This window comes from Cataglyphis hispanica, chromosome 14 (assembly GCF_021464435.1).
Source record: "Cataglyphis hispanica isolate Lineage 1 chromosome 14, ULB_Chis1_1.0, whole genome shotgun sequence".
In the NCBI taxonomy this organism is placed as follows: Eukaryota; Metazoa; Arthropoda; class Insecta; order Hymenoptera; family Formicidae; genus Cataglyphis; species Cataglyphis hispanica.
The window spans coordinates 2,414,382-2,430,700 of record NC_065967.1 but is presented as its reverse complement, the minus strand read 5'-3'; the positions used below and the strand labels follow the sequence as shown (position 1 = coordinate 2,430,700).

Below are 16,319 nucleotides of genomic sequence, written 5' to 3'. Positions count from 1 at the left end.
ATTCATTGTGTATACCGTAAGTGCGATTGTGATTTTCGCAACAAACTCTATAAATCGCCAATGCATGTTACTAATTAACATTGATATGGTGTGGCTTGTTCTTTTCCTTGCACAATAATTGTCTGCGACCCTCATATGCTTGTGTATTGAATACCATCGAGTGATATATGTCAACTTACTGCCTACTTTTGCTATGTACTATTTATTTTCACATATTTTCCGATATAATACTTTTTCGTAATAAGATCTCTTTATACACATCCACACTTTCATATTTATGTATCCTACACAAAAGTACAGAATCGAAAAACAAGAAAAAGAAGAAGTGAAATGCGGCATGAAGTTTTTTTGTTTCATGTATTTTGACTTGATAAGTGATTCAAATGTGATTCAATTTTTTTATGTAATTATTAAATTCATATTTGCTATTTTGCTGTAATAAGTTCTTATGATTATAAAGTTCCTATGATTATAATTTTATGATTATAAAAAGTTGACATATCTTTTTAATCAACTGATTCTTCTGTAGTATCTTATTTAAAAACCTGTTGCGATACATCGATGAAATATTTTGAATAATTGTCATATTAGTTATATTCCAACAATTTTTTATTCGACTATAAACAGATTTATATCCACCACAAAGGACCGCAAAAGATTGTGGCCTACTTCGGTTAGTACCGCTACAAAAATAATTTCTATTAGATTGAATCGCTTGTGCGATAGTTATTTTGATAATTATATCAAAACAGTTGTCTCTTGTGGTATTTAAAGTTCGCAATTTGAGAAGCAGTCATATGATATATGACATAGAAAAACGACTGATGCATACAATAAGCGCTTTATATTTATCCATATGTTTGTAGCTATCTTATCTAGCTTTATATCGTTTAGTTCAATGAAATATTTTTAGATGTATCTAGAATTGCGGCTATGTTCCTGTTCGACAAAGTCCAAATTAATTTTGTTTTAGTGATTTAACTATCTGATGTTAACGAATCGCTCGCAGTCAGCTTAGTTAATTTAGCGACAGCGATTTCGTGTTAGTAACCGTGGATAGTCGCTTAAGTCGTAGTTCCTAGTCGGTTTGTCTGTCATTTAGTCTCTGTATTTTTTTCCTTTGACTGGTTTTGTAGCAAGCAAAACAACGTGACCAACAACCTGTTAGACCTGTCGAGCTTCGATACTCTGAGTAATAACAGTAGCGGCTACGATACCGGGTCGATACTCGAACTGACACCCAATCTGGCAAACGAGGATACCCTCAACTCCAACTTGAATCCGGCGGCGATGCCGTTTACCCCAATGGGTTTCGTACCCGCTTCCGCTAACGCCAACGTCAATCCGTTCCAAGACAATTTCATCAACAAGCCACAGGACAACAATCAAGTACCAGGTATATAAGTCAAACTTGATTTAGCCATATACAGAATATCTCAAATTTATTGAAATATTTTTACCATTATTTTTTTTTAATAAAAAATATTGAACCGTATGTTGGATGTTTTAAACCTCTATATTATTTATAATTAAATAGACTGTATCACCTTAATCGGTAAGATATTTTTGAAAAATGCTATCTGCTTCTCTCTTTCTGTTTGCAGATCTACTCTCATAAAGTGTCTCTAAATGTTCCCGGACAAATGGAAGAGAAAGCAATTGGTTAATTGATAGCCAAATTGTTGTGTGGCGAGCGATAGCTATACACAGAACGAGACGTCGTTTTTAATAGTGTAAATAACCGCAGTCGCGCGCGATGTATCGTGTGTGGAAAGGATATCTAAATGAAGCGAGAAAGGGCGCCGCATCAGAAAAGACCATCCCCGGACCTCGTGTATCGAGTTTTGAGAGTTTCCTAATCGGGAAAAGTGTAAAATAATATTTAATATTATTGATTATTATATTATGCAACAGCATGTGTGGACACTCAATCTGTGTGTCGTAGTATGCTATTAAATGAACATAACTTTCGAAAGGACCTTTGGAAGGGATTGAGGCCTATTTGTAACACATCATTTTCGAATACACGGACATATTACACAGTAACGAATCGACATGAAATTAATTTTTTTTCTCACATACACATATGATTTCATTCTTACCACACACACACACACACACACACACACACACACACACACACACACACACACACACACACACATATATATACGTATGTAAATTACAAGTAAAATTTTTAAGATACTAATCGATAGAGACGAAAGAATATAGAACGGCGCGAATTTAGAATGGAGAGAATACAACTAATGAATAAACATAGCACAAGAAAAAAAAGAAAAGAAATATTGAAGTTGGATTAAACGCTGAGAACGTATCTGCCAAAACGACAGATTAGAGAATGTCCCTAAGATAAGAGATAGCATAACGAGGTACTATCAATAATAGTAACAATTTCATGATAGACAAGTGGATCTAAGCGCGTTATCGCATCTGATACGAGAGACATTCTACGGATATGACATGGAAGTAAATAATCATAGGCAGAGAGAAAAATACTTTCCTTCCATATCAGATTTCGGAGCGTGCGCTCACTAGTCAAGCAATCTTATTATTTTCTTTTCTTCTCTTTCTTTTTTTATCGTGTTTCATTTAGAAGGCCTACGTACCATTGGTATATTCTAGGTTTCCGCTAGACACTTGTTACGGCTATTGTTACGTTTTTTCGTGAATCGAGCATAAATTCTCTAGCTGTGATGATGATGATGATGATGATAATGATAACAATGATGATGAGTTGAGTGCTTTGTGAGATAGCCACTGCATAAGTTTAAATAAAGTGACGATCTAGTAACGTTAATTGTAAGAATTGTTATGCGAAAAAAATGTGGATGGGATTAATTGCGCTTTACTCGACGAAGAAAAATACAATTGATATTGCAATAGTAATGTGTAATGCGACATCGCTGCAATATGTAAACATCCGAGAGTTGCGAATTATTTATCATTATTCGCATTATAAAAATATTATGACGATAGTATCGGTATAGCATATTTTTTATATTTTATGCTTACTTGCAAATCGTGCAATATCACGTAAAATTCGACGACAAATTATTTATAATGTGGATAATGAAAGAAATTTTGTTATCCCGGTTTTATTCGGAAAGCATAGTCGAGAGAGACAATTGTCGACACTAGAGAGAAAGATAGAATTAGTGTATGGATTTTATGTATCGTTTGTTATTCAATTTCTCTCGTACATTTGCGCGCGAGATATTCCCTTTTCTTCTTCTCCCCGTTTTATTTGATGCGCATTTTATCATAACTGGTATAGAAAATTCACCAAGCTATACATATGGCAAATTGAAATAAATTGAAGGTTTTTCATCACTATCGTTTTAGTTTAAATTTAAGCTGTTCCTTTATTCGCGCATTTGCGTAATGTTGTGACTTGTTTTTGGGGGATTGGGGAGAGATTCTCTTGTCCACGAATACCGATATATTTTCTTTATCATAAACGATTGATATGTACTTTTATCGACAGTTATTGATCATTTTAGATTATATTATTGAGTGTGTTTATACAGACGCATGTTGCATTACGAGTCATACTGTTCACGTGCCGAGAATATCTCGAAGCAAGAAAAGCATGATACAGCTTGAAATGACAGATTTATTGACATATTTTATCGCTTGTTCTCACACGAGAAATTGCCTCTGCCTTTTGTCCTGTAAAAATTTCTGTAACGAGCCGGAATTGCCGCGCTTCGTTACAATTTATTATCAAGTTATTTATATTAGACCCGTTCTTTTTTTCGAAATATATTTATTAACCGTTTGAACACCGTATATTACCCCTACACTTCTGTCGTGTACACATATATGATATTTTTATTAGATTTGGTTGAAAGTCTAAAACTATTAAAACTATTCTATAAGAAAATACATAGTAATAAAAAAAGAAATAAATACTTGATATTGTAAAAAAATGCTTATATGTAATAAATACTTAATATCAGAATGCATCTTAATTTTGTATGTTACCTCTCCTTTAGTTTCTTGTGCATAATTATTCCGTCTAATATTAACATTAATTGCTCCGCACTGGGAAACATCGGCGAGTTCGCCGATTAAAATCAACTGCAGTTGCTGCAGCCGTGTGTAACATTTGTGTGCGAACAATCCTATATTTCTCGCTGCTCTACAGACTTACCGAAACAAACAGATCCTCCCCAGGTAATGTGAACTCGCAAACCTCACGCGGTGAAATATGGTGCACGAAGATGCATCGCGCATGCAACTCGTTTCTCACACTCACAAAAACTAAACTCGTATTCTCACGCTTCTCGTGAATGCGTTTCGATGCGAACGAAATGAAGAATAAAGGTAAGATCTTTATTCAATTTTTAATTTTATAAAAATTGAGATCATTAATAATATTATCAAGATAATGCTTATATTAATTTTTGGGTCATTAATGTAATAAAATAAATTTAGATTTTTTTATCGCTAGAGATTGCTAGAGATAATACCTCAAAAATTAAAATTGAGAAAATGGAAACATTAAATAATAATTATACTATTTTTATACAATTCTGCAACAATGAAGATACTATCTCGAAAGAAACTTATATCTCCGTGTGAAATGCAGCACGTTGTTTAGCAAATTTGCACGATGCAATTACCTGCTTGCCTGTATAACCGTTGTTTCAGTTTAATGTTAATATCATTAAGTATATAACGGCAGCTGGAAAAGCGGACGGAATTATTTGTTTACTTCGTTTCTTCGCGAGAGAGGCAAAATAGGAGAAGTTGTAGCCCTCGGGTTCGTATAATCCGGCGTTCTACCGGCGTAAATTAATTAATCAAACATAATACGAGGGCCCCTTTTCCCGCGTTATTACGAACTGAGAAAGCAAAAAGGATCACCCCTAGGGCGAAATGAGGATTTTGGATACGCGTGTAACATTCTATGTGAGTCCAGTGTTCCAGAAAATTAAACCGCAGCGTAAAATTAAATCTTTGCATACGATATCGCACCGTTTATAAAGGTAATATTTATAATTTGTGATGTAAATTTAAAAAATTGCAAAAATAAAAATGATATATGTAATATGTTGTGTGCTTATTTTGAAAATATATATTTATATATTAAATATATATTTGTGAAATATACACATTTTAAAAGAGTACTCTATTCTTCTTAAATTGATAAATAAAATGACATGTGTCCGATGCATGTACAAAAAGTGTTGCAAGAAACAAAATTTCTAGAAAGATAACTTATTGAAAATAATTCATCTTTCGCCTTGTCAACATTGAGAAAGTACAATCAACATAAAATGCGCTAATTGATTAGATCCCAGTTTCGCTAATTCGAAAACGAAAAAATGGGGATGTAAACTTATGGTCCGGCCTCCCAACGCGAATAATATTGTCCGTGCAATTAAGGCAGATGCGCGACACGCAGTAATTCTTCGTTTAACCAAATCCGCGGTATTAATTCCGTAAATGAATTTCACGCAGCCTCCACGCAACGAAAAACGCGCATTTGCTTAACGATGAGGGTGGTCCACGAATATTGTAATTTATGAACAAAAGAAATATTCCTCTGTGTGTTGCGACGTTTACTTCTCTATGAAATTACATGTTTTTCTTTGCTCTCAGCATTTAAATTTTCATTCGCTCAGACATTGAATTATAAAATAATTACGTTAATCTTTATTATAATTAAATTATTACGATCTATAATCCGTATTACGTTATATAATCATTACGATATTTATAGTTTATAATTACTTTCTTATTATTATTTAGTATTTTTTTTGTGTGAGAATTATACATATAATTATATTTTAATGAATAAAGAGAGACAGGTATTAAGTTAATAGAACTTATTATTTATACACATCCCTCCACGAATTCTCATGAGTCATTCCCCGAAGTACCTATATATACAAATGTCTTAGACCGTTTACTTTAATGACGGTTAATATGTCCTATTTTGGAAATGTCAAGCGGCTTCACGTTCCGCGCGTTCGAGGAATACGACGAAAGGGGGTGGTTGGAGGCTTTGGCAGTTAGGCGATATAATCCACCGGTCCTGGACCGGCACATTTGGGTTGCAGCAGTTCGGGGGAACGAAGAGGAAGAGAGGTGGCAAACAGAGGCGCGTAATTTGCGGGTTGTAATACCGCGCTCGTCGTTTGTAACCTGTTCGGGACACGTAAGTACAACCAAGAGAACAGCGCCGGGGAGAGAAGTAACTATGTAACCGCATCGTCTCATTGAGGGGGATGCTTTCCCGGTTTCGGAACGGATGTAACTACTCTACCGCCCGTCTATGTGGCACCTCTGGAAAACGCATAGGGGTACTCGATCACCGCTTCTTGCGGTGCCGTGGCTTCAGGATCTTGTCTAAATAATATATTACAAACGGCTCTTTAACATTACATGCCGGTCTTGGCAGACTGCTCGCAATCACAATCCGTCTCCATTTAATTGTCTCTTTGACGACTCCCTAACTTTTATCTCAAAAATAATTAAAGAGGCGTATAAAGAGAAAGAGAGAGAGATTTTATATAAAATTAAATAATCTAAATAAAAATGTATATTATTCAATAAATAATTAATTGAAAATTCTTCTCAATTGAGATAACGATTGACTGGAAAAGTAACTGTTTTTTGATGATTAAGATGATTAAGATTATACAAATGTTGTTATGGAAATTATTTAATTCACCGAGCAACGGTTTTGCGCGAATACATTACATTAAATTTAAATCTTTCATTTTATTAATATATATTAAATCGCAGTAAATGTAAATGAAATATCAAGCAGCTATAATGTTTAATTTAAAATTCATTACCAACTCTATTCGCCTGCCGCGAATATATCAGTTCCAAGAAGCAACAATATCTGAGAAAGATATTCATATCTCACGCAATGCTTGTACGCTTTAGAAAAATGAATTTAGGAACCTGCGTCGAAATATATTCTCATTATTTTATCTCGGTTCGAAGGAAATAAAAGGAAAGAGGGGCCGCGGGGTGTTTGAGACGGGTTTCCCGAAAAATTCCAGTGAAATTCTCGCGCTTCGGTTTACGGGCATGCTCGATTTAGCGGATGGCTCGACAGAAAAGACGAAAAGGATGCAACTCAGTTTGGGAGGGAGGGGGAGGGAATGCATTCATTTTGCACGGATCATAAGGTCTTCTCTCGCGCGCGATGGAGTCGAGAGAGAGAGAGAGAGAGAGACTCGGGACTCCTCCGCCGAGGTTACTGCACTTCGGGGACGAGTTATACTTCCCATCAGCCACCAGAAATTCTCACTCGAGCGTTCTCCGGTGAATTCTCGAGGAAACGCGAGCTCTTTTCGCAAGGAACGCAGCTGCGAGATAACACTCCATGGTGATTTAAATTTCCGAATGCGCTATATTCGCAAGCGTATAAACGAACTTCTAAATAAATTATTAAAAGTGTTGCTGCAAAACGAATAGAAATACATTTAACGATTAATCATTTCTTCAGAAGTTGACACTTCTGTAGCAAAATTTTTTATTAATTTTAAAAGAATATATTAAAAGCTACTATTTTATAATTTTACATTTAAATATTCTTTTAGCAACAACTAATTTTAAAATAAATTCTCTATAAATATTCTCTATAAATTACCGTTAAGCAACACAGCTGTTCTTAGATCCTTGTATACCACAATTAGGAAATAAAAAAAAAATTAACTCTTTTACAGCAAAAAAAAAAAAGATAAAAATTTGATGAAAATGAGGCCGAAGCATCTACTATCGCATCGAGGAGAGTGCTTGAAAGCGAAATGACGGCCGGAAGAAGGGCGAGGTGAGAGAAGGTACGACCGAACAAAAGCAAGGGTACCAAAGGGAAGAAAGAATTGGATTCGTGGACGAAGGCGCAAAAAGAAAAGCGCCGTTTTATGAAAGCATTTTTCTGTCTTCCCACATGGACAACACTTGTCCCGCTATCCTAGAAAAATGTACCTGCCTTATACGGGATGAGAAACTTCTGCGATTGCAGAAGGATTGACCACGAATAGGTTCTGGCAGTGATATCGGAACAAAACGTTTCGATCCTTTCGTTCTGCCGGCTACTTTTTAATCGTGCAGCATCTTAAGATGTCTTTTTCTATCATTCCTCTCTTCTTTTTTGGCGTAATAAAGACTCAAAGTGCCTTGACTCTACAATCTCTGGCAGGCAGCAAATTATTGTTTTGAACTCTCTCTCTCTTTCTCTCTTTCTCTCTCTCTCTCTCTCTCTCTCTCTCACTCTTTCTCTCTTCATATGAAAAGTATATTATATGATAGGATTATCTATATAATTATAAATCATTAAATTAAATATTAATTCAATATAAGACACCGAATAAAAAAAATTTCTCAAACTTGTTACGATCAAAATATTGCAATATTTCAATTGCTTTGCATCGTGTTCTATTATTTTCGAATAATTAAATCATTTTATTATGTTTTACTATATATTTCTATGCGGCAAAGAAGTTTGCGGGATTCGTGTTATTTTCTATGAAAATTTCCCGAAGTTGTCGACATAGTAAAATACGCAATTTTTTAAAAATTCGAGAATCGAAAAGACCTGCTGACTTTTAAGATGATTACGGCAAAAAAAACTTGAATAAATATCATACATGTATATCGTCCGGATCGCGATTATTTTTCCATTATACATAGTATGTCGGAATGTTTTTCTCGATGTATGTATTCATTCGTGTTTTCACTCGTGTTTTTATCAGCATTCGAGCATATCGACACAGCGCGCATACATACGTAAAAAAGCTGAGAAAGTTTTATTTTCGTTAAAATCTATCATGCATTCTTCAATTCTCCCGATCAGAGTCTCTCTTTTTGCTTATTTTTCTTAGCTATTAAAACAATTTACTTTATTAAATTAGTTTTTTCGCATAAATAGTCTGCTCATTTGTTTGTTCAATTTTGCTTTCGTTAAAATCGAAGGTAGGGGAGGATTTGCGTGAACAATTTCATAAGTTAAAAGAAATCCTCACGGAACCATATTTTGCGCCACGATACATCGTTCAAGAGGAAGGAGCGGAATACGAAACCACGAAGGGAGGAGAAGATGAGAATCGGGGTTGAATGGCCGTTTGCAAAATTATCGGATAGAACGAGGGAAATCAGACGGAATCCGCGTGTGACCGCCAACTACAAATGCCGGATGCGACTCGTTCCTTCTCGCGCTCTGCCCGGCAGCTATACGCACGTCCCCTTGGTGAGGATCTCGACATTTGCCCAGCCCTGCTCATCGGAAATCATTGCCACGCCGCCAATTGTCAACCGCCAGCATTGGGATTGGCTCCAATCCCAATACAACCGATTCGCCATTCTGTCCAGCGTGATCGCGTTATCCGGATTATCCACGGTTGCGCCCCTTGAAATAGCAGAGTCCGTGGGACGTGAAGAAGTTTCGGATTTCAAGATTGGCTTCTCGAACCGTTCAAATTCTTGTATTTTTCAAGTATCATTCAAGTGACAGAATTTGATATTGATAGCAGATAAAAATAAATGCACGATTTAATATGGCAATTTTAAGATTTAATTCACGATTTAAATATCATATATGTAATTCATATTTTTTTTTCTTTTATATCAATTTCAAAGAATTAAAATTTTAAAAATAAATCTCAGATTGTTTCGAGAAGATTGTCTTGAATCTGAGATTGTTTTGAGATTGTCTTCTTCTCGAATGTCTCTAGATTTAGACAATTGCATCAGGAATCTTTTATCGGGCGTAACTTCGAGTTCAAAAGTCGTGCTACAAATTATAGACGGGAAGCGCTACCGCGATAAATCCAGATTTAGAAAATTCAGATTTACAGAGTCGCGGGCGGGGATGTAAAGGGCCGCAAGAGTGCGCCATAAATTCGAGGAAAAAACGAGAACAATGCGCGCGGAGGTGGCCTCGTCGAAACTTCGGCCAAGTTAGTTTCTCACGATTAAGGCTTACTGCCTCTTATATCGGGCACCGTCGGTCCAATATATCGTTTCCGGTATTTTTCTCCGAGAGACTATCGCAAACCTTCCCCGAGAGGATCTCGATAGCGCCCACTCGGTTTGGCCGAATGAAATTTTAATTTTTGATAAGGCGCCACTCGCGCCAGTCTTTCCGGCGTTCTCTCTCTGCTTTCTTTCTCTCTCTTTCTCCCATCTCTGATCCAGGCAACCACATATACACAGTACTAGTTTCGAGATATTAAATATCGCTGAAAATGCGATGCAGCGACGCGAAAAAATTTTGCAACACACGGACTATTCCTGATGAATCTTTTAAATCGCTCAAAAGACAATGTGCATACTTATGCAGGAAGAAATCTGCTCAGTTTAAGCTCAGTTACGCTAAAGACTCTTCGGTTAGGTAATTTCTCCCAGATTTTTTGTCTATTTTTTTCCAAACTATTTTAATTATAATTAAACGAATGTCTGCAAGAAAAAGACACAAATAACTTTCTCAAATTTTTTATGTATCTTTTGTTTCATCTAAGAATAGGATTTTCACATTTATTTTATGCATCAAATCTGCACATTTATAAACTTTTTTAATAAAATTTTGAACTTCATAATTATCTTTTCTAAGGTTACTGTAATCTGTCTATGTTGTAACTGAGATAATTAATCGTCGCTACGTTAAACAAACTTCCACTTGCGAATTTTAATCAGCTCTAGGCCATCGGTTGATAATACATTATCGGTTCCGTTTGTCATAAAATATAAAGGATAGTGGTTCATGACAACAATGCAAAAATGAGTAAAGGAAAGCAAGTAGAAAAGAAAAATAGAGGGAAAAAAAGAGTGAGGAACAGAAGTAGATATTCCATAGCATATGGTTGCATTCGTACGTTCAACGGTACGATAACAAACACACAAGGAAGGTGTTGGAGCGAGAGGGATGAAAGAGTACAACCGCGGAAGGCTTCTCGCATTGCAGGGCGTAAGCCGAGAGGCGAAGGGTGACGGACCAGTGCGTTACGCCATGTGTGAAATTACAATCACCCCTAATGCCCTCCCTTCGACTCAACTCGGTTTTCGCGCTCCTATATACATTCGCATGAAGTATCTAGGATGTTTTGGAATTCGTGTGAACAGTGAGCATGTGACGCTTTGGTATTAGTCACATATTTTCGAGAAAGTTATTTATTTCTTATTTATTCATAATTATTAGGATAATATATCGTTCACAATTTCTCTTTTAAATAATTTTAACACCAAATATATCTATTCGTATTGTAATTAAATGAATCACGAACTATATAAAATTATATTTGCAAATTATATTTATTTAGTACGCGTTTAAATCTTACTTATATATCCGATACGCGACCACGTGAGAGACTTACGTCGCAAAGGTTCGGTGCACCAGTTCTAAAAAATCTTTAGTAAACTTTGACGTAAACCTGTCGGGGCAACTTTCGAGGTTGCAGCTGCTTAAGCAGTGGAAATATAATCGTTTAATTGCGCGCACGCTCTTGAGACGATCGTGTGATGCGGACCGATTAAGAAATTTAGAAAACTGCTGCCTTTCGCGCCTGCGATTAATTTACCGCTCGAACACACACATGTACACACACGGCTACATCGGTTTCGTGATTTTTCTTTCTCTTCATGATAGAATTATGGTGTAAATTTTAAAATTTCTTTTACATGTAAAAATGAACTCTTTTACTTGGATCTTTATCTCTAATAAAAAATATAATCCTCTATGAACATTTATTTTTACTTTTTTTCTTTTATTAATATCCCGTTTATTCCAAAAAAGGAAGAAAGATTTAAAAGTTCTTATTTATTGTAAAAAATATAATTTGCAGTGCAAATTTCATGTATTTGCCGAAAGAAGAAACTGTCTGCTTGACTAGCGTAAATTACGAATGCAATGCGGACATTAGTACGGCGTATATATATTTTTCGAGCAGTTTTGTCTCGCGAGTGTGTAACGAAGCGCGCATTTTTCTTGCAAAAGTCGATAAGGAATCAGAGAAACGAACATTGATATTAATGTTGCAGCATTCGATTTCTATCGAGTGGTACAGTCAATGTATGTACATACCGTTACCAGAAGTCGTCAGCATAAATGAGATTAATAAATATTAAAGAGAAAAAAGAGAGAGAAAAGAGAACGAGTGGGAAGAATGTGCTCTTGGGATGCGCGTGATTTAAAGAGATAGCTCGCCTGCGAGCTTTTTCTAATAAATAAACCGGCTACGCAAAATTACTTGGGAGATTGTACTTTTTTTTCATGTACCGCCGAGTAATCGTTCTTCCTGTCTCGGTCCACTCGCCACGCGGAATAATTAATAAGCCCGAAACCGATGGATGCGACTGGACGAAACGACGGGAATGCCGACGCGATGCGACATGTATTTAAATGTCCAATTCGGCGAGATACGTCTCAATAAATTTGACAGCTCAACTGATCGGCTTTACTCTTTAAAACCTGTCGAATACTCTGAATAGAACGATAAAACGCAATTTCTATTGACAAATATATAGGTTGCCCTGATATCGGAAAATGTTTTGGCGACACAAAATTTCTCTGACGAATTTAACGATTTTACTCAACGAAAGATACATGTTGAATCATGTTGCATATTCAATAAAAGAATCAATAAATTTATAATAGCAAATAAGTAGATATAAATCCTGAATTTTATATAAATAATAAAAATTTTACATAATTGATATTTGATACTGATATTCGATATTCTTCGACTCGAATAAGAAGCAGCGCACGAGAAGCGGATAAAGAAAATGAGATAAGAGATACATATAGCAATTTCAGAACAGGTCTCCGTTGGTATCGATTTTTGCACGCTTGTCATAGTAGCGCGTGACACGACCCAGCAATTCACTTTTCTAACCCTCCTTTCTGGCAAGTACACAATTACGGCGCGGCTCTTGTCACGCTTTCTGAAGCCATTGTCTATTACGATCGTTAACAAGCCTTCGATCATCTGGCAGAACGCCTCGCCAATCCGCCACAAATTTTCCGATTTTCCAATCGCTTTGCCCGTTACTCGATAATATCATATCATTTTGATGCACTTTTTCTTTCAGCAAGCAGCATATGCTGCGTAAATGCTGCAAATTTTATTGTAAAATTGTTGACGTATTATGACAAAAATCATCCAATTTTATTCAAAGGCTTAAATAACTTGCGCTAACTATTATTTTATTATTTGTACAACACAAAAAAAGAAAAAGATTTTTGAGATTTTAAAAATTTCAAAATTTTGTACACAAACAATTTTCTCGATAATTATTCATCGTTGCGCTAAGAAATTTAAGTTTTCAAGAACATTAAAGTGCATTCTGCTCAAAAGCTTTGCGAACGAGGGTCTGTTGTATTTATTATTCAAGAGAGCACAGCGAGAGGAGGAAACCGGGAAAGAAACTTACTATAATTATCATTATCGGGTGCGAAAAGTGAAAACGCGTGTACACATCGCGAGCCAGACAGCAATGAGGGGATGCTAAGGCAACTTTCTAGACGCTGATTAATCTATACAAGTCTGCGTAATAATTTATAGATTAGATTTGCGGTTGCTTCAAAGACCTGATTACGTAATTTTCTGCAGTGTATTTCCTTTGATCGAGAATCTAGGAGTTTAGCTCGGATTCCATTATTTTATTTTATATAACGAAAGATAAATAAAATTAAAAAAAAAAATAAAATGCGCGCATCTTAAACTAAATCTAAACTATTGTTTATTTTTATAAAAATAAAATAATTTACACGTTTATTTAATTACACAAAAATAATAAAATAATTGCGTTTTTTTACTTTTTATTTTTTAAATTATTAAAAAATTACTTTTATATATTCTTTATGTTTTTCACAAAATTCAGACGAAAAGAATGACATTTAAGGGTACCCATGTGCGCGTTCCTGAACGACGTTCCTGAACGGTATCAGATGGGGGTAAGGGATTGCTGCTGCCGTTAACCAATGGGGGGTTGCGCGCGCGCAAAAGAGCAAGAGAGAGGGAATCGCAAGGGGTTGCAGGAATACGGCAGCGTCGTCGCTTGGCAGCGCCGCGACGCCCTCGACGCGAACTAGACAACCCTCTGTGCACGACACCCTTAGACACCACATCGTTTCTAACCTTACCACCCTCGCGCACCACCCGTTCGTGTTTGCGTGACGTGTGTATATCGTGGCGCGCTGCGTTATACCGTTTCCCTCCTCGTTCTACGGCGCAGTACGCGCGTTATCCTTGTTCCGAAAGGTTCGATGCAACCAGGTGCAACGGGAGAACAGTGAGGGCCAAAGAGAGAGAGAGAAAAAGAGAAACAGTGAGGGGAAGAAGCCAGCTGGCTCCAGGTTGTCCGCGGGAGTCCTCGAGGGTGGAAACGGATTACATCGCCGTAAGTATTTTTTTTTTTTTTGACGTTACATCATTTTTTGAAGAACGAAGGAATTGTTCAGGAATTCGTGAAACAATTTTCGACTAATATCATCGATGACACGATTTTGCGAGTATCCCAACAAGGGATGGAACTCGATCAACTCCTTCAATTTTCACATTACACACTATCATACTATCATGATATAATGTGATTCCTGTATAACGTGATTTCCATCTACATCATCTTTTTCATCGCATTTTTATATATTTTTGTATCAGAATTCATTATTTGTATCAGAATTACAAATAAAAATTCTATTTTATAAAAAAAAAGTCTGGATTCTCAAGTAAAAATGTCTTTTCTTTTTTATTCATATAAGTTTTTTGATAATTCAAATTATAAATTAATTGCATTTAATTGACTTGATTTTATAATAAAGAGAACATACATATATTTTTGCTCTTCAAATATTTCATACATCGATATCCAACAGACGTCTCTTAACAATACGAATTTCATTCTCTATACTCGTGCTTTCGAATCTGTCGGTGCGAGCTTAACGCTTTTTAGTAGAATTTTTTTTTAACTATATAGAGCGATATAAGTGTGTTCCGGTTATTGCGAAAGGTAATTCTCATCTATTGTTCTCGCGTACGGCTGATAAGCACGGAGCGTTTTTTCTTTTTCTACGTGATGAGAATTCGCGCCCAACAACGGGGCGTTATGATCTAAACTATATAAAAACGCCCTATTTTTTTTACTTTTTTCCTATCGCGTTTTCAAAACGCTCATATAAAAAACTGTAATATTTAACTAAATATTTTTATAATGTAACTATAATATTATAATTATCGTTTTTAAAAAATGCTAACATAAAACAAATCCTTTAACTAGCTACTAATTACACCTACCAAGCACTAATATTTTTAAAATAGTGCTATTTTTTATTGATGTATAAAATCTCATTTATATATTTGTTACAATTATCATAAGTCATACAAATCAAGTATCACAATGTGAGATTAATACATATATATTCTTAGAATTTTAATATAATTGATAAAATTCTGACTTTTTTCTAAAAAGTTTAAAGTTCTCAATATATTTTAAAATGAATATTAATGATTAAATGTAAAAGATAAACGACTAAAGAGAGTATGCCATAATTCTATCAATTTTATTAAAACTCCAACAAGATGGTGCGTAAGAAATCCGATGTAAAAAGATTATCATAATTAATCACAGTGGATTAATTAGTCATTGACAATCAAGGGACTTGGCATGATTAACTAGAATACATAGACATATACGAGCGAGAAATCGAACAGAGAATGCATAATTTAATATATTTTCGTTACGGTGGGTTGATGTACCAAAATTCTCGTAATAATTCTCGCGAATATAGCACAAATGGACTCGATACCAAATATCGAGTAATAAATCGTAAGGCTTCAATTCAAAGATCGATTTCGTGCAATATTTAAGAATCGTGCGAGAGAAGCAGATAGAGCAGAAAAAAGACCCCAATGCCTAGGTTTCCTCCTTTCCTTACAGTCCTCGCTTAAAGCTCTGGGATTTCGTATATCGCTCCTGGACCGAATAATGGGATCGATACGAAACACGTGTCACGTTTCTCCTTGCTCGTCGATAAGCTTTTAATTCTCCTGATAGCCCGCGCTGCCCTAATATTTAAATCATTCTAACTTAGAAAAGAGAAAATAGCGTGAGCTATTCATAAATCAAGATTGGGTTTACGCTGCAGAAAAATAAGCTTTGAAAAAGCTTTTAATTTAAGAATAAATTTCATTTATTTCTTCTTCTCTCTCTCTCTCTCTCCCTTTGATTAGATTACTCTCCTCTATCAAACAAAGTATTATTTTCAATTTTCAACCACGCGATTCATTCCTTCTGCAACCCTTCTCGTTTAGCTTTGAGCCATTTGAGCTTCGATTCCT

At 35.5% G+C, this 16,319-nt stretch overlaps 1 protein-coding gene across 1 annotated transcript in view; it reads left to right on the top strand.

Annotated features, from left to right (window-relative positions):
* Positions 1-2,172, top strand: part of LOC126854535 (inner centromere protein) — a 40,446-nt gene extending 38,274 nt beyond the window's left edge. Inside the window, 2 exon segments of the mRNA XM_050601394.1 lie at positions 1,137-1,396; positions 1,605-2,172. Of these exon segments, the coding sequence (XP_050457351.1) occupies positions 1,137-1,396; positions 1,605-1,618 (274 nt within the window). The 3' untranslated portion in view covers positions 1,619-2,172.
* The last annotated feature ends 14,147 nt before the right edge of the window (positions 2,173-16,319 follow it).